Here is a 20,460-nt window from a genome sequence, read left to right on the forward strand (position 1 = left end):
GATTCAGCACGTCACGTGTCGGAGAAGAGAATCTCTGATAGCCTTGATAAATATGTTGCCACATTCTACGAAAACAATGGGATGCTTTAAAACTTTTCTTGTTATTAGGGATCAGTTAAAGCTTATTGTTCGACCTTTCTTTATAGGTGTCATTGAGCGTAGCTAATTGCTGTCGCGCTTGCGTGTGTCGCAGCACAAGCAACTAATAGGATCAATAGTACTTTCTTAATTGCATCTTAGAATTCATATTTGAGTGCCATAAATAATAATGGTCGTGCACAAGATTTCAATAAAGATCCACATTATTGTTTCCAATATACGCAGGGTATTTTTTTTTCCTGTGTGGACTCATCACTGCGACCAGTATGGTTTGATCTATTGTGATATCGCCCGGGTGTTTGCTGTATAACCCGCACTGCATTTATTTTGGCTATAGTCGCTATTGAGTGAGCGATATGCTTATTGAATTTTATGCGTGCTTGTGTGTAATTAGAGTACCCTTCCTTCAATGCTTTTCCTCTACTTTACCCACCTCGTTCCACATGACAGCGCTGTCCCCAATTATAGTCATCCCTGGAACAGCTAACCAGTGCATTGAACTATAAGGGTCTCATTTTTGCACTGTCAATAGGCCATATCGGGATAACATAGAATTCAGCACGAAGGAAGGGTGGTGAGGGGCCTGGGAATAAACCCATGCTAAAAGTCACTTTGCCATCGAATGGCCTGATTCTACTAAGATTCGAACCCATGACCATTCGCTTGTCAAAGCAGACTCGGTAACCTTGCGGTTACAGAGCCCCCGCAGGGTATAGGCGAATGTCAATTGAGCCTATAGTGATTTCTGGTCCGGTGCTCCATTTACAATAAAATAGAACTCATCCATCACCATAGGTTAAATTGACCTACAAGTAAACTTTTGTGACTTGATTTCTGATTTTTAGATTAGCTTTACATCGCATTTTTTCCTCATTCAATGCACTCTCACTCATATTAACAGGCAAAATGACATAAAACAGCACAAACGAAGCATTTTAGAAATTATGACAGTTTATCACTGTCAAATGTATCAAATAGACGAAATGGTTGTAGTAGAAGTAGTTACTAAAGAAAACTAATCTGGGTTTAAAAGTACCGTCTCCGTCGCCGTTGTCTCCAATTTAAACCTTTGAAAAGAACCAGTACGAAACACACATTGACGGAGCTTGCGAGTCGTAGGCGAAATGCGTATCTATCAGAATAATGAATAAAGGATAATAGAAATAATCGGAAAGTTTGTTCCGGTGTCCCCGATTGTCGCTTCAAACCCAGTAATTAAAGCAATCCCGGAAAAACGCGCTACCACTCCTCCACTATGGGCCAGAAGATAAAATTTCGCGACAAAAATTAAAAAAGCTTTTTACCCAATGGGTATTTTTCCATCACAAAAACAATTGACATAATGTTCGAAACTGATTTTTGGGGTCATTTTGACCATAAATATGCCTATTTATAGTTACTATAGCTTTTAATATGCGTTTTGTGTAGAAATGCATAATTTTATCATTTTTAAACACATTTTCACATTCATCCATCTTGTTTCAATTTAAACTAACCTTAATTCCATTATAAATTATGGACTGTTACCTTTCTCTTGCTATAAACATAACATGTAAAAACTGTAAATATTGTTATAAATTTCATAATTTACTATTAAAAATTACTATTTTGTTACTATGTGTAGGTAAAACTAATGGTATTCCTAGGTATTCTCTAAAATGAACATTTGGGCAGATAGTTTCTAACAATTTCTAACAAATTGGAATGCAAACTAATTGCATATACCTGAAGATGGCTGAGGTATTCGGATTTTTCATCAGACTGTTTTTAATCTAAAATCAGTTATTAAGGGGACATGAACGACTGAAAACTTTGAAGAGATCAACTTTTTTTATTTCAGATTTTGATTCTGCATTCTTTTCCGCTTATTTTTATACTAAATTTCTAATGATCCGACCACGAGAAGTGGCCAAAAAACGATCATGCACATAAGCGTTCCAGTGCAGCATGAAACAACCTCGACGGAATAAAACGCCGCTCCTGAAAAACCACGATTTTCAAACTTTATGTACCTTTTTCTCAGAAACTACACAACGTATTGGAACAAACTTTTTTTTGTATTGTTGGTAGTAGCTTGACAAAGACTTTTATAACATTTGAGGTTTGTAAATGAAACACAGCCTGAGAAAAACGAAAAAGAAGAAGAAAAAATGGCTGAAAAAATAAAATTTTGTCTTTTTTTTCTAGCTGTGTTACGTTACGTTACATTGATGCTTTTGAAACAACGTTTTATTTTTTTTTGTCGTGTTTTTCTCTCTTTTGTTGTTGCTATTTCGACGTGCTTTCATCGTTTTTAAATCGTACTCCCTTGTTATTTCTGTTGTATTTTTTCGTCTTTTTATCAACTTTTTTTTGCATTTTTGCCATCTTTTCATCATTTTTTCGTTATCTTTTCTTCGCAATTCCGTCGTCTTTATGCTGTGTGTCGGTTCTCCCTCTATTTATTGTTTTTTTTTATATTTTAGTCAAAATACCCTTATTCACTTCACAATATATAAAGGATTTTGAAGTTATATCGCGCTACAGAAATCATACTAGGATCTGTGAAAATGTGTGACATAGAAGCAAAATTTCACTCTTTTACCAAACTCTAATCTCTAATAAAAATATCAGCATAGCTTTTAATGTGAATATAGTAACCAGTGTAGCGAAGCCCCGACACGTGTGGTCTAATTTTCTCACTCACTGGTACCCATTCTAACGAACACGCCGACATAAGCATCCCTTGCGGACTCTCGCTCCTATTTATTCATGCACTGTGACGACGAGTTTTTGCGAGTGTATATTAAGCTAAGAGCAATGGTCGTCAAACTCGTTCGTCATTACAGCCCCCTACTGATACCGATTACTCGCGAGCCAGTGAGTAGAACCGAGAGCGAATTTGACGAAGAAAAGAAAAAGTAATGCACAATCTGTATCCCAGTGCTCGTGATTGCTAACGAGTTATTTGACTCGCGAGTAAGCTTAGCAGAAAAACGATATGAGGCTAGGCTTTCGCGAGTGTGTAGGTAGCAGAATGTTTGCATATAGCAACGACGGCTGTATGTTTTACGCTACGCTTCTCATACTTTCTCGCGTGACACTAGTCATCGTTGGCTTCTTGCTCGATTTGCATGTAAGTAAGATTGATAGTAAGATAGAGAGCGAAAGTCTGAAAGTGAAGAGTATCATGCCTGCTTTTTTGAATCAGATCAGTTCATGGTACATTTAAGATCTAGATTATTCAAGCACGCTTACTCTCGACTTTCGTTCTTGATCTTTCGTCATTTGCTTTTCGTCTTTTTCCGTCAAGCGGCATTCAATTTCTGTCGTTTGATTGTTTTCGTCTTTTGTCTTTAATTTTTCTTTTTGTTATGTGTACTATGTCACCTTTTGCTGTCATCTTCCCAGCGTTTTTTGTTGTCTTTTTAACGTCTGCTATACGTTTTTCATTCACTTCAATATGTGTTCTTCTGGCATTTTTTATCATCTATTGTGGCGTGTTGGTTGGTCTTAATGGTGTCTATCGTCCTTGGTAGTCTTTTTGGCATTTATTGTCACTGTTTTGCCGTATTTTTATTGTTTCTTTATCGCCCTTTCTCAGTATTTTTCTCAGTCTTTTCGCCTACCTGGCAAACACGTAATCTTTCCGCCATCTTTCGTCGTCTTTTTGCTGTCTTTTTGTAGCTTTTGCCGTCTTTTCGTCATTTTATTGCTATATTTTCGATGCTCTCCTTTTTTATTTTATTTTCTTCGTCGTCTCTTTGTAACCTTTCTGTCCTATTTTTGTCGACTTTTCGTGATCTATTTGTCATATTTTCATCATATTTTCGTTGTCTGTTCGTCGTTTTTTCACTTCTGCTCCGATGTTTGTCGCTTTTTTGGAGTCTTTTTGCTATTTTTCATCTTTTTCTTTGTTTTTTTTTTGTTGTTATTTTTATATCTTTTTTCATTTTTGTGTTGTTTGTTGCTTTTTGTCTTTTTGATACTGTTTTACTATTATCGCATCGTCCTTTTTGTTGTTAAAACAACAAAAATGTTATTCTTAACTACCATTTCGTCTTACTTTCGTCGTTTTATTGTCGTATACACTCAAGTCACTTTTACGCGAAGGATACGTCCCGCGTAAATCAAAACTGCGTAAAAAAACGCGTAAATTCCGAAAACCGCGTAAATTCCAAAAACCGCCTAACAAAAACCGCATAAATTCCGAAAACTGCGTAAAAAAAAACCGAAATTTCGCGTAAAAAAACTTTGTGGACACGCGAAAAAATAGACGTTTTCAGCACATCCGCATAAATTCCGAAAATCGCGTAAAAAACCGCGTAAATTCCAAAAACCGCGTAAAAAACCACGTAAATTCCGCAAACCGCGTAAAAAATCGCGTAAATTCCGAAAACCACGTAAAAAACCGCGTAAATTTCGAAAACCGTGTAAAAAAAATCGCGTGAATTCCGAAAACCGCGTAAATTCCGAAAACCGCGTAAAAATAGTCGCGTAAAAAAACGCGTAAAAAGCGACTTCAGTGTATTTGTCATCTGGTCGTCTTTTTGCATGTTTAGTCGCCTTTTTAAATGTGTTTTTAATGTTTTGCGCTATTTTGGCGTCTGTACGTCTTCTTTTCTGTGTATTTTTATGTTATATTCGGAGTATTTTTGTCACATTTTTATCGTATTTTCTCCATACTTTCACAACTTTTTCTTCAATTTTGCAATTCATTTTTGTCATGTCTTTGTTCTCTTTTTTCATATTTTAATCGTATTTTCATCGTCTTTTGCTTGTATTTTGAAAGACCCTTATTAATATTCAACAGTGTTTAGTTATCGCATAAAAAGAGTAAAGCTATTTAATGCAAATAATGGTTCCAACGCGTCTTCTATCTAGCATCTTTCGTCGTCTTTTCGCTGTATTTTTGCCACCTCTTCGTCGTCTTTTTGTCGTTAATTTGCTGTCTTTTCGTCGTTGTTTTGCCGCCCTTTCGTCATTTCATTGCTATATTTTTGATGCACTCCTTTTTTATTGTCTTTTCTTCGTAGTCTATTTGTCATCTTTTTGGCCTATTTTTGTAGACTTTTCATGATCTTTCCGTCATATTTCTATCATGCTGTTTTGGTTTTTTGCTAACTTTTTTATATCTTTTTTTCACTTTTATGTCATGTGTCGTTTTTTGTCGTTTTGTTACTTTTTTACCATCGTCCTATTTGTTGTTAAGACGACAAAAATGTTGTATTTTATTGCGATTTCGTCTTATTTTCTTTTTCTGTCGTATATTTGTCATCTTATCGCGTGTATTGTCGCCTTTTTAAACATCTTTTTATTGTTTTGCGCTGTTTTGGCGTCTGTACTTCTTTTTTTCAATGTATTTATCACATTTTCGCCATACTTTCACAACTATTTCGTTTGTTGTGCATTTTTGTCGTCTGTACGCCGTCTTTTCAACGACTGTTTGTTTTTTCTTGTATTTTGAGAAAGCTTAATTATTCAAAAATGTTTGGCGGGTAGATACGACAACTTGTTCTTTACGTCCATGGAAAATTCCGAAATTCGTAGAGCTGCGGAAAAATCTGTAAAGCTCTGAAACCACTCGATTGTGGTCTTCCAATTTGACATTATTTCAAAGCAATCTGATCTGTGTAACGTATAATCCTATAATGTTCAATTTTTGAACCGTTTTTGATGTAGCAATTTTTATTCTTCGTACCTAACCAAATAGAAACATTTAAAACCACGTTCAAAATTAGGCAGAAGCTAACACCAATGCTCCAAATTCGAAATCTCTCAATGAATGTTAACGCTAGGATTTTCAATATCTGATAGCGAATGCGTGGGTAAAGTTGACGATAACGTTAGAAAAACTCTATAACAAAGGCATATTTATAACGAGGCAATAGAAATTAGTATTAGAATAAACTTTATTAGGAATATTGTGTAGGTACTGCTGTATCAAGCGTTTCAGTCTCAAGCTGTGATTTATTCACTCAAAACAAAAGTTTATAGTTTTTTTAAAGCTTATGTTATCCTACCACCAGTGGCAGCATTCTTTATTCGGCCAATTTTAATGACCACTAATAGTATGAGATGAATCTAACAATAAAACTTATGTTCCTGAAATGGCTCATCCATAAAGTTATAATTAATGCAATAAAACTAGTCTAAGTTACTTCGAAGCGATCTCCCGTTTGTCAAACCTAGATGCATCATGAATATTTTATTAATTTTTTCAGGTTTTCACCGAATATAAATCAAAGCGCAAGAAGACTGATTCTAAGGCGCGATCAACAGCAGCGGAATGGTTGTGGTGACGTTTTAAGATTACATTTCTCTGTTGGGTAGGCAGATAGTGTCTGCGAAAGCAAATTCAAAGAGCCGCTCAATAATCATGAAATTGATTGGATATTCCAGATAGCTTCACTTCGTGAAGCAATATTTAGTGTTTTTTCCTAGCATCATTTTACTGTAGCCTATGGTATTTTACTGATCACCATCACCCTCTTAGTAGTTATTTAACATAAAATCAAAATCATTAGACATCTCCCAGTCATCGCGTTGGTTCACGAAATAAAACTGGGATTTTATTGCTTACCTGGAGACAAAATGGCCCACGAAGCAATAAAAAGTAGATACAAATTGAATATTTCCGGGAGGTTGACTCCCATATCAATTGGTAAATACCGCAATAAAAATCCAGCCATCAACCGTATACGGAGCACTTTCCCATATATTCCCACCCCGGACTGATTTCGTGAGATTCCGATTCGGTGATTAATTAATCCTCATCCGAACGCAATCGTGCCAACAGCACTTGGAATGCGGTTGGCACGACCTACATCACCACCACCGCACCACGCACCGGCTAGAAGGAATTTAGATTTTTAGCATCAATCAAGCCTTTCTCTCCTGCTCCCAAGACAACAACTGACTGACTAACCCGCACACGGGATCCACGCCACGCCAACTCCAGAAACAGGGAAGTTCATTAACTATGATATGCTAATTTGTAATGCAATTTTGTTCCAGCGAATTTGTTTCGGCTCTTTGTTCCTACGTACGTACGGGTTCGGACCCAACGTCTTCACTGAAATGTAGAAAGGTAATTGAAACGGGAAGCACGGTTCCCCGTCCGCAGGGCCATTGCTGTTCGACCAAGACAAAATCGATCGATCGAACCCTCCTCGTTGGACAACAGGAACCGAAAATCGGTCGCGCTTTAACCGTGGGTGATAGAGCGCGACGCCGCGCCCGCCGCTGCATTGCACCGAGAAATGAAAAATGACCCGAACTCCCGGCCGGTCGTGCAGTTAAATTATTGATGGGCTTTGTTTTTCTTCACCTTCGAACGAGTGTTTCTTTTATTTATTTATTTTTGTCTTCTTAAGGCTCCGATACTCGGCAAAGGACTGGGTTGGGTGTATCGGAGGAGAAAAGGCCAACTTAGAACGCGCGGTTCGTCTACCGGCTAATAACTGCTTACATACCGAAGGAGCCACGACAGGCTCGAGGAAATGAAACGGTTTACTAACGCAATTAGGAATGATAATTTATCGTTTACCATACAGGTCGGCCTCTCAAGAGTTTCGTCTGCGATGGCACCGAACGAACGAATGGCGGCCGACGCGGCAGCTTGGTGGTGGCACTAGTGATCGACCGACGGAACGGATCCGTGGATCAGTTCCTTGCGTGAGCGCAGATATGAATGATTTACGAAGAGAGATACCAAGAAACGCACTTGAAAATTCAAATATGTTCGGTTCATTGTTGGTTGGCTTTTTTCCGAGTTGAGCATATTAATTGAAGGGTTCTTAAGCTGGTGCCTTATTAGAATCTTTGTTTGTTTTACGCATTGATTTGCCTGATTGGACTGAAAGTGGTTTCATAGATATCTAAGTTCATTTGTTTAGAATTTCCTTCTAAAACAATCACTATGTCAATCAGAAAACCTAGCAGGAGTTTGTTCGAAGCAAAATCTTCCATTTTTAAGAGTATTCAAAACCATTCAAAAGAGTAACTTCTGAACGGGTTGCTGATCGAAGATAATTAACATGCGCTGATTCGTCCGCGGGCGGCAAAAGAGGTCTAGAAACGCTCCAGAATTATCATCAGAAGGTGAGCCTCACGTCAACGGTTTCGTTATTGAAGCGGATCTGCGAAAAACAATATTCGGAAGAAGAGCACATGGCGGAACACGTTTTCGCCATGGAGGAATTGTTCAGCAGCCTTGCGAATGCCGGCCAAAGCTAGTGGAAAATCTAATGGTCGCGATGATCTTGAGGAGTCTTCCACGCTCGTTTGATACCCTGACTACCGCTCTGGAGACCCGGTCGGATGAGCACCAGACTCTGGAACTTATCAAATGAAAACTCCTGTGCGAAACCGCGAAACGGCTGGGCTCCGGGACGGATTCGGCAATTAAAATCTGAAGGATGACCAGGATGAGAAGAAATCGCTGGCTTGCCACTATTGCATGAAACTGGGATGTAGAGGGATTGCCGGCAATTTGTGGGAGGCCACGAAAAGGAACAGGAAAACCGGGAAAGCTATCATCGTCCAAGAAAGAGGTAAATTATAATTCCGTTTCATTTGGTCCATTTCGCGGCACGAGAATCGATGCGCGGACAAGCCGTGGACTCAGGAGCGTAGCCACACTATTGCAAGCCGAGAACTCCGTGAAGGCAAGGTGAAACATATTACGATTGCCGATGGGAAGCGAGCTTTCGTCGAAGGAGAAGCCCCCGGAAGTGATCCATTGCTTCAACCCTTGGCTAACCAAGATGATCGTCTGCAAGCCTGAATGTCGCCAGAAATTCAGGCACCGAGACCTGAACGCGATTTTCCTATTGCAGAGGGACGTACGGTCACCGGTGGTTTGCGGATTGGAGATCAAGTAGTGAGGAGTGACGGCAATCTGCAAGTATTGCTGCAAAGGTAAAAGCTTCCGTACACCCTTTCCCAAGGAATCGAAATCGAGTACCAAAGCGCCATTGAATTTGGTCATAGGAACGTGCACAGTCCAGTTGAGGTTAGACCACCTAACGGGATTCCAGTACTTCTGATGATGATTATTTACGAGTATTCGAGGTGCTGCAGCGGCAGCTTAAATTCAACAGTATGTCAAGGTGACCAAAATCCAGTTTAGCTGTGAACCAAAAGTGGTACGCTCTGATCAAGGAGGAGTGTACAGCAGCGAGAGGCTACGATCGCTCTACAGTCGAGACGGCATCATGGCGCGATACACGGCAGTCTACAGTCCGCAGCAAAACGGGGTAGCAAAGCGATGAGACCGGTATCTGGCCGAAATAAGTCGGTGTCTACTTTTCGATTCCGGACTAGTCCAGCGCTATTGGGCGGATGCATTGAATACGGCTGTATATCTTCAAAATATATCACCATAACGGTGCGTTCCAATTACGTCACACGAACTGCGGAGTGGCCTCAATCCTGACGTCGGTCATCTCCGAGTTTTTGGTGTCACCGCCTGGGTACGCAACCCGAAACAGCAGAGGACATTTCGGAAGCTGACGTTTGTGGGAGATTCCTAGAATCACAAGGCGTATCGTTTCCTGGGCAAAACCGTCCGGAAAGTCTACATCAGCAGGGAGGCCACATTTGTTAAGGCCGACCAGGATGAGCCTACCGAAAGCGCTCAACAGGAAAACACGATTGAATTCTGTTCCCAACTGCCATAATAAGTGCGGTGAGAGTGACGATACCGTTGTTGGAAGCGAATCCGAAGGTGACGATGACGACGATGCCAAACAATCGAGTCAAGACTCAAGAGGACGGTGATAATACTATTGTGCTAATTGGACTAACGACGTTCGACGATATCCATCTAGGAAGTCTAGCCACAATGCTACGAATAAATAGCATTGTGCTTGGACTTCCTTGGTAGATCTCGGTGGTGGTGTTACCAGCAGCAACACCAACGAGCCAAGAAATTATTTCGAGGCAATCCAGTACTCGGAAGCAATAGCTTGACAGAACGCGATGAAGGAGAAGCTTCAGGCGCTTCGGAACAACCAAACGAGGGAGTTAGTGTCTTTAGCACCTGAAAGGCAGACCGTAGCTTGCAAACGAACCTACCAGAAGAAGCACGACGGAAACGACCAGACGGTGCGATACAAGGCCAGGTTTGTTCGCACAAGGCTCCACGCAAAAATACGGGACGGACTACGACGGGGTTTTCGCACCCGTTGTCGTCAATCTACACTTCGAACTATTGCTGGTTGGAACTTCATGCTGGAGCAACACATGGACAAATAAACAGAGCCGCAGCAGGATATTGTTGCGTCCTTGGTGAAGACCCGATTTCACACTCCTTTATTTTTCTGAAAACCGTATTCCCTACAAGTTTATTATTTTCGATGAGAATTCAAACCACCATCACCAACCAGATTCTAAATTTGCGCCAAATTCTGGACCACATTTTTTATTACATTTCAACACAAAATTTGGAACAGATTTGGACCATATTCTGGACATTTTTGATTAAATTTTGAGCCATATTTAGAATCTGAAGTAGATTTTGGACCATCGTTTTTTTTATCAGCTTTTAACCCACCAATCAGATTCCGAACCTTGACCATGTTTTGGGCCTGGACTAGATTGCGAGCCGCATTTGTCTTATCAACTTTTGTTTCAGATTTTGGAATAGATTCTGGACCAAATTTTGAACCACATTTTTGATCAGATTTTTGACCAGGTTTCGAATCAGACTTTAGATTAAACTTTGGACCCAAATTTTAGGCCTAGTCTGCACCACATTCTCGACCTCCACTAGATTCTGGACCAAATTTTGAGCATTTTCATTAAATTTGGACTAGATTTTAAGATTTTAGACCTCATTTTTGATCAGATTTTGGATCAGATTCTGGATCTGAAGAAGATCTTGGAGCTGCGTCAGATTCTAGATCAGAGTTTGGACCACATTTTCATCAGATTTGGACCGGATCTTGGATATTTTTAGATCTAGACCAGATTGTGGACCTTGCCTCGATTCTGGACCACATTTTTTATCAGATTTTGGACCACTAACCTAATTTTGGATTAGGTTTTGAACTAGGTTCTAGACCTGGACCGTATTTTGTACCTAAACTAGACTGACTACATGTGAACTAAATTCTGGATCAGATTTAGGACTACATCTTCTTTAATTATATATTAGACCAAATTCTGGATCTGAACGTAATGTTGGACCTCCATCAAATTCTGGGCCAGGTTTTGAATCACATTTTTATTAATTTTGTACCAAGTCTTAGATAATATTTTGAACCACATTTTTATTCAACTTTTGGATCAGAAGTTGGATCAGATTTTGAACCTAGACCAGATTCTAAAGTTATCAGATTTCGGATCAAATTTTAAACCAGATTCTCAAATTGGGTCAGATTATAAATCAGATTTTGGACCACATTTTTGATCAGATTATAAACCAGCAGTCAGATCTTGGATCAGAACCTTTAACCTGGACCATATTTCGGAATAGGACTATATCGTGAATCACATTTTTTGTCAAATTTTATTTCTTATTTTGGAACAGATTTGGACTAGATTGTGGACCATGTTTTGGGTCACATTTTTTATTAGGTTTTGGTTCAGATTCTTAACCTGGTTCCAGAGCATCGTAGCGTGACATTGTGGCGGCCTTGGCGTAGACCCGATTTGGTGTTCCTTCCAAGTTTATTGAGTGTCTTACTTTTGGCGCCCCCTAGAGATAGCGCCTTTGGCGTGAACCAGCCTAGCCAACTGCACACTACAGCACTGCATATAAACCGCGTCTTATACACCGAGTTAGGGGATAAGATATACATGCGGCCACCATCTGGTTTTAACCTGGATGGCCTGGAACCAGAAAGTTGACGACATCGACAGACAAAATTTAAGACCAACAATTGAAAAGGGCCCAAGTCGAAAATGTAAACAAACTAAGTGCGAGTTCATTTTCATATGCTACTCCAGCAAGGAATAAGGAAGTTTATGTTTTGACCCTTTTCAATTCTTGGTCGAGAATTCAGGAGGAAGAACTGCCTAGCAACAAGTCGTATCGAAGCTTGGTGGGTAGTTTGCTGTTTGTTTGGGGTCAACAGCCGGTCTGGTATCTGCCTTAGCACATCACTGCTGGGGAAGAAGGCATCCAAACCAACCAACCGGGACTAGACAGAAGGAAAATGAGTGCTGAGATACCTCAAGCCAAGCAAGGACCTTTTGCTGCATCTGGGATCTAAAGACGAAGCTAGGGAGTGCTTCGCAGATTGGGCTGAACGAAAGAGACCATAAATCCAATTCCGGTTACCTGATCAAGTTCAGCAACGGACTGGTAAGATGGGGCACCCACAAGCAAGTTGCTCTTTCTTTGACAGAAACAGAGCCAGTACCACTGACTCAAGGAGACCAGGAGCTGCTTTGGATGCACAAACTTTTGAAAACCATCAACGAGGAACCCGTCTACTCAACCGTCTTTACAAGGACTACCACGCAATATGGTGAAATAATACGGTCTGGAAAGGAGATCCAAACACATCGACAGGAAACATGCGTTCACCAGAAATCTTCGCCGATAACGGATCAATGACCTGCAATATCTACCAACCACCGAGGTGGAAGCTGACCTGATGACCAAACCATTGTCTCATCCATAACGATGAGAAACAGAAGCGGTAATAAAATACAGCTTTGTCTCACGCCAGCAAGGGTTACCCTTATAGTGTCGGAAAATACGCCGTAATGCAAAGCCTTGCGTTAGAACGCATCCTTCTGAGCCTTGATGAGATCGACTAGCTTATCCGAAACTCCTCTACGCCTAACCGCAATAACAATTCCAAGTTTTGTTACGTTCCTCTAGTGATTTTCATGGCTAATTTCATAAAACCGCTAATAAAACTGTGAGCTCCACCAGAACTTCCTGACGACCGCTGTAAAACTCCGTTCCGACCAAGGGGTACACGACTCAGAGGGTTTTTAAAACCGGTTGAAGAATCAGGTTATAAGCTTAAGTGGTCTTATCACATTCTGCAGAAAGCAGCAGTAAAACCGACTATGCTTGTCGCTACTTGACAGCTACCGCCATTATTTAAAGAAGCTTTTCGTTACAAGGCTGTAGAGAATACAGCTTGCTCTAGTAAAAAGCTTTGTTAGCTTAAAAATACATCCGAGAGCTGAAAAGTTAAAGTTTTACTGTCAGATCAAAGTGATCCATTTGGATTACAGCGACCATAATAAAATATCCCATAGAACAATAAATAAATTTTCAGTTGGTTTGCAGCCTATGCACATTAAATTTAATCTTGGATGTTAATATAATGGGCGGAAAAAATAAACGCGCCATCGAAATTGTGATAGTAGTTTAAACTAGTAGTTTTAACTAAAGGAAGATATTCAATAAATCAAAGTCTATTTCTAGCAAAATCCTTTGAGTTGCTTCGTGTGACATGTAATCAAATTGATAGTAACTTTCTTTCTGCAATACACGTTGAATTGATGAATTTTAATTTGCGAGCTAATAAATATACTAGAATGTGCCAATACCTTACGTAGAAATATAATGTCTGTGTTGAACTTTAATATTCCTCATAATAGCAGCAATAAATCTAATTGATCAGGATGTTACTGTTTTAATATCTCTATAAACCTAACAGATTTATTGCGGTTTAACAAGCAACTGTAATTAGATGTATTGTTACACCTCACATAAGTTGATAAGTTTTTAAGAGATGCGGCGCAGCCAACTAGTAATCGTTATAAATTTGATTTATTAGTTTAGTAGCTTTTGACTTGTATTCATAGCGTGGAGCGTAGTATTGCTTAATACCATGATAAAACCAGAGGTAATGACTAATTCCGCAAAAGGGCCTTTATAAAATTCAAATAAAACCAAGCAGGTTTAGAATCTCAGGAAATTCTAAATAATGTCTTTTCGTTATACATTCTAAACTCGAAAGAAGATGTTTATTCTTTTTTATTTCCAAAAATTGAATTAACATCCTCTCGTTTTGCTTACACATAAAATTTGAATTAACGTCCTCCCTTTTTACTTTTCCCCGTGGGAGCCGTAAAACGAGTTTTGATTGAACTGGGTCCCGTTCAGGTATGATCAGTGTTGCCACATGTACAGATTTATCTGGAAAAGTACAGATTTTTTCGAATTTTTTGGTACAGATTCTGTACGGTACAGATTACAGATTTTTACCACAAAGTACAGATAGGTACAGATTTTTATGAGTGTCAAAAACTCATACTTTTTTCTAAGTACTGTTTCTTGAAATCAATAGAGAAGCAATTCTTAGTATGAATTAAAACAAAACAAAACGTATTTATGTCTAACTTTAGCACAGATATGTTCAAACATCATCAAACAAATAAAAGATTTGATACTCGTGCATTTTTTAATGCTAGCAAAGCAAATTTTTCTATGCAATAAATATTTTTAATGGTACAGATTTTGGTACAGATTTTTGGAAGAAAAAGTACAGATGAAAAAGATTTTTGTCCCTTCCAGTACAGATGAATATGTGGCAACACTGGGTATGATATCTCTTGTTTTACTTGACGAACTTTATACCCAATTGACAGGGTGAATACAACACTTGCGGAGTCAGGGGATATGATTCAAGCTCGTATTGTCCACAGACTATATAGGTTGGTTTGTTAACCGTTAAAAATATCCTTTAACATCCGCGATGGTAAAGAATTTCCCATTTTACTAATTTTACAAACTGAAATATAGAAACATGAAAAATAAAACTGCCTACTACGGATCAACAAAAACGGCACTGGATAGGTACCAGTTTCAACTCAACTAAAGACGGCATGGTTCTTCCTACCTGATGGTCTAATTACTAGACCCATTTATCTTCATAATAGGAGGTAGACGAAATGATTTTTGACAAATGCAGATAGTCATGACTTCTCAACAAAAAAGACATGTTTAAAGGCAAACGGATATATTTTTCTAGTTTTTCTGAAATATTCAGAGATGCCAGAGGTGGCTAGAGGACACCGGAAATGTTACGGCTTATCAGAGGGTATGTAAAAAACTGGTTTAAATCCCAAAAACAAGAACTGCATTTTCTAGTCGACTCTTTTCACCAGTCGAACGCAAATCCGTTAAGAAACGACCGGGATATGAGTATTTCCGTGTAATTAGTTTCAGGCGAAAACGTTGCCAATATCGTTTACCTCAAGAAATCGTCTTTTAAAACTTGTTATTGGATCCCTATTTCTAGAGAAAATTTATAATAAACAGTTTATATAAGAGACAGCTGAGTTAGGAGTATTAGGAACCGCGTATCTCAACAGGAACATCGATAGTAAGCATTTAATAAGAATATCTAAGCCCCTTAACTAAAATTGAATTATTAATACACATCGTGAGTAACAAGGGTAGACGGTCAAGTTACGAAAATTGACGTAAAAATGACGAAAACTACTTTCAGTGCTGTCAATAATAAAATAAAACTATAAGGTTTATTCCTACATGCTTTTCTCAACCAATTATTGTTAGCACTGGAATGAACTTTTTATATTGGACCATCAAATTAGTTCAAGATGGGTCGTTCTAGTTTTTTTGTTAACATTGTTAAAATTCAATATTCTCTGTACTTCAGTAAATGAAAATGGAAACTGCAATAAATGCTATTTAATTCAATTATCACCCGTCATAAAGTCGCATGGGAAAAAAGCTGCGTAGAAACCTAAACTGTATCTGAATTTCCGGGAACATCTAACCGTTTGTTGAACGGAGGAAATTAATTCCACCTGCGTGTATACCGAAATGACCACAGTACAATGGGAAACACTCCCCATAAATTAACCTATCAAAAATCTAAAATTCATCTACGCACAGAAGCCCAACAGGCCATTACGCGGGCCAACCCGAAACTCGGCAACGGTCGAACCGGGCCGGGCCAGGCCGGCGAGCGTACTTAGAATTTCTAACTACCGACAACCGAAAAACACGGGTTTTTTAATGCCTTCCATCATTACAATTCATGTTTCCTCGCGGCGCGGCTCGTTCAAAACTTTGATTTAATTTCCAAATGAAAGTGGCCCGCGCATTTGGCTGCCTTGCGGGACACATCCGACTTGATTACTGACGACGACGACGACGACGACGACCGAAACGGGCAGGTGCACTTCTCACGACGCGGCCATAAATTGTTATTTTATGCCCCGTGGGCCTTTTTCCTCTTACGCTTATTTTCTCTGGCAAAGGTAGTGCCAGCGGAGAAGAAAGACAATCGAATACAAAGTAAAGATCACGGAAGATCGCGTGGCGTCTTCGGTTTGCCTGGTTTTGTTTTGTTCGGGTTCACCTCATCTTCGGGTAGGATCGGCTTAACGATCTACCGATCGCTGAGTTACCGCTCGATCGTTCGTTTTTCTCCGCTCGGAGAGTGAGAGACCGCTCGGTAGCAATCGGCTTCGGCAATCTTCGTTAGCCGGGCAGATATTTTTTGAAAACGAATTGAAGGGAAAAAGAGACGAAATACTTTTGTTTATTGTTATTCTCTCTCATTCGCTCGTATGGATCGAACATCGAATGCACTTCTTAAAAGGGCTTGCACTCGAAAAAGTCGGTTTAGTTTGAAGTTTAGTTTTGTGCAGTTCACAACTGCAGTTCCGCTCTGAAAATAGTTAAGCTAGTGGAAAGTGAAAGCAAAAGGACAAAATGTTACGACTGATCTTGAGTGTTGCGATCGTGCTTTTGGCGCCACAAGTGTTGGCGATTTCGTTTTGCCCGAATCGATGCGTGTGTGACGACATCAAGCTGCACGTGACTTGTGGTGAAGGAGAACTGGATGTGCTGCCGATCGCGCTGAATCCGGCCATCCAAAGGCTGGTGATAAAGTTCAACCAAATCAAAGCAATCGATTCGTCGATTCAGTTCTACACGGATTTGACCATGTTGGATCTGAGCTACAATCATCTGCTCGGTGTTCCGGAACGTATTTTTGTTTACCAACGGCGATTGCTGCAGCTGCATTTGAACAACAATAAAGTTAGTACCATCAACAACAAGACCTTCCACGGGCTGGAAGAACTTCGAGTGTTGAATCTGCGAGCAAATTTCCTCGATGAATTGAACGCTGCAATGTTTAAGTCGCTGCCTAAGCTGGAGGAGCTAAATCTTAGTCAGAATCGTATCGGAAAAATCGATGCTCAAACATTCGAGGGCCTGACCTCCTTGAGGATCCTTCATCTAAACGACAACGCTCTAAGTATGATTTCTGCGCCAACATTTCAGCCGTTGAGGATGCTAGCAGAACTTTTTCTGGGAACCAACTTGCTGAACCAAATACAGCCAGGAGTATTTCAAGGCCTTAATAAATTGAGAAAACTGAACGTGCGTGGTTCGATGTTGGTCAACATCACCGTCGAGACATTCCGTGGAGTGGAAAACATTCGATCACTGGACATCTCGGACAACCACTTGCTGCACGTTCCCACAGTTCAGCTGAGTATGTTAAAACGACTTGAGGAGCTGGTAATAGGACAAAATGACTTCCAGTTCATCCCGGAAGGCGCATTCTTTGGACTGGTCAATCTAAGAAAAATCGACATTTCCGGTGCGCTCAACCTAATGCGCATTCAAGCTGGTGCTTTTTCGGCAAACACCAATCTCGACACGATCGTGATTGCCTCGAATAAAATTTTGGAGGACATTGAGGAGGGTGCCTTTTCTGGACTACCACACATCGAGAACGTAGTTTTACGTGACAACGCAATCCGCAGTGTTCGTGAAGAGTTGTTACCGTGGAAGCAGCTGAAAAACTTTGATCTATCGGAGAATCCCTTGATTTGCAATTGTCATCTGCGTTGGCTGCGAAACTTGCTGCGCCAGAAATCGATAGAAACTGAGCAGAGCACAATCCTGTGTGAATATCCCGAACGACTGAATGGCGAAGCGCTGCGTGAAATTAATTCCGAGTTGTTGGGATGTCATTTACATCAATCGAAGGAACGTGCCGTTTTTGGAGTAACGCTAGTGGCCACAGCTGCATCGTTAACAACTTTAATTCTGGTCGCTTACCGGCTGCGTAACCGTCTGATAGACTTCATGGGTCCAAATTGGCACAACAAACGAAACGCTCTTAAGGAGGAAAAGGATTTGGAGTTTGGCAAATGCTTCGAAGAAATCGACTACCATCAACCCAATTTCAACATCTACAGCTACCAGTATCGGCACTCGTTTCCTCAGCATGTGCCTGACATGTCTCAGCAGCACGACAGCTTTCAACATCACATCTACGAAACGCCAATTCCAGTGTCTGACCTATAAACCATACAATCTTCGGGGAATTGTTAAATCCACATGAGGATTCAGACTAACGCGAGAAACACGCGCGAGCGCGCTTACGTCGGGCTGCTCCCGGGCATCGTCGGAACAATACCGGTGGTTGGTGTATTATGTCAAACTGCATGCTTGACAACCAACTCTCTGCGGACCGTTTTGGAGAGGTATCCAGAAGAAAGCGGAACAAAAACTCGAACCTTATAGGAGCAGCAGTTTAGCATTGCCGGTAGCATCCACGGAGGAACCATGACAAAAACATAATATTTGTCGTTTTCTTTTGCGTACGAAAATGCATGTGTTCGTTAGTAGCTAGCTAGCCTACCCTACCGAAAGGCAGGCAGACATAAAACAAGCAGAAAAATAAATGAGTTCATTAGTTTATTTTAAAAACAATCATGAAACTTCTCTTCATTTGCTTTTATACCGACCCGTCCCTTTGTGCTGTCGTTTTGTTTTCAGCTTGGCCATCGTCCTTCCTGCCTGTGGTGGTTTGAATCATGTTACAGAAAGCCGCAGTCCACAGTTAATGGTATAGCAAAGGATCAGCTTCACTTTTTTGTAGCTTCTGTCCTTTCCCTGAAGTCCTTTTTTATCCATTATTCGGACACGATTTATGTCGCCTCTCGTTTCGAACCCGCTGACCGTCCATCAGTCGCTCAGTGCTTGAGTGTGTGAATTTTCCAACCAGGAATCGAAAAGTAAGTTCCACATCATTCGACCTCTTAAAGATATGGGAAAAATCAAGTCCTCAGTTCTAGTTGCAAATGAGATCTTTGGTCAGTGATACGCTCTCTTCAGGTATTGTTCCAGCTTGAGCAGGCAGGCGACAGACAGGCACTTTTCATGAAAGAAAAAACCTATCCAAGGAGGGCAAACCGTTTCAGTTCTATAAGCAGAAAATAATTTTAAGAATATGTTCCTAAAAGGATGAGAAATCTTCACACGCATTCTATTCCGCACTGATCAAGGACACGCAGTGGATTCGCATTTCAAGCTTTGCCCCTGCACAGGACGGCAATCGAGATCCTTTCTTTACTTACTTTTTTGGTCGTTCATCACACACACGCACCGAACCTGTCCTGTTGGTCCTACGAGAGATATTTTTAAGATTACTTTTCGATTGCGTTCCGGCTGGCTGGCTGGCTGGTGGAATCGGTCCGGTTTGAGGGCGGGTGGGTGGAACGGGAGCGTCGGAAGGTACGGTTGTTAGCCTGGGAAATTGATGAAAATAAAGTGTAATTCAAAAGCGAAAGATTAGAAGCTTTTCGTTCTTTGTTGAAAACAACCTGTTTTACGATTTTGCTTTGTTTGTTTCGATTCATTTTTATTCTTGCTGCTGGCCATGGGAAGATTGTTTGCGGAACGAAACGGATCGGTGAAATGGTAAGGTGGAAATAATCTGAGCCTGACGAAAGGAGTGCCCTTAATCTTGAACGGTTCCGAAAATAAACTGTGCTGTGCAGACCCATAGAGTGAATACTTTTAATCGACAAAAAAACAACTAATTATGGTAGTATATATAGAGAAGTTTTTATCCACAACTATGATTATTGGAAAATCTCACTGAAATAAATCACAATTTTATGGAAAAGTGGACAACTAGCATCAAAGCAGACTTTAGAAGCTAATAAATGTTTAGACTTCGCCGGAACAGTTCAAGCACTTGTTTTCGGATAGCTCTGTCCCCGTAGCCGTTATCGTGTAATTCACGAAACATTTCAGTGCCATTCGACGACCCATACCTCCAGTGTTATGGAGCGATGAAATAACATAGCACTATCTACCTAACGGTGAGCGTATATTTTGTTTCTCACATTGTCACCAATCAGGTTACGTTTACTAATATAAATATCATAGTGCTAAACTTATCGATTCATTGAAACAGTACCCTGAATGAGCAATGTATTATCATGCTGAATTAATTTCGATTACTCATTTCGTACCGAGTATTTGTCGGACGGACGTATTTTGTCTTCGCTGCGCCACGTGTACGATACCGTCAAAGTTGCAATAATCTGTTTCTGACCCATTTCCAAGGTCAACGCACTCATGTAGTTATGTTTCAAGTAAGTGCTGTGCATGATCTACGAGAT

General features: G+C 40.2%; 1 protein-coding gene across 1 annotated transcript; it reads left to right on the top strand.

Annotated features, from left to right (window-relative positions):
• Positions 1-16,741: 16,741 nt before the first annotated feature.
• LOC128737901 (leucine-rich repeats and immunoglobulin-like domains protein 1) lies at positions 16,742-18,352 on the top strand. Its single transcript, XM_053832665.1, has one exon. The coding sequence runs from the start codon at positions 16,742-16,744 to the stop codon at positions 18,350-18,352; it is 1,611 nt and encodes a 536-aa protein (XP_053688640.1).
• The last annotated feature ends 2,108 nt before the right edge of the window (positions 18,353-20,460 follow it).

Source organism: Sabethes cyaneus, chromosome 2 (genome assembly GCF_943734655.1).
Source record: "Sabethes cyaneus chromosome 2, idSabCyanKW18_F2, whole genome shotgun sequence".
Taxonomy (NCBI): Eukaryota; Metazoa; Arthropoda; class Insecta; order Diptera; family Culicidae; genus Sabethes; species Sabethes cyaneus.

What these genes read in the sequence shown, in the direction of transcription:
- LOC128737901 (XM_053832665.1), top strand. Translation starts at nt 16,742, where the DNA reads ATGTTACGACTGATCTTGAGTGTTGCGATCGTGCTTTTGGCGCCACAA.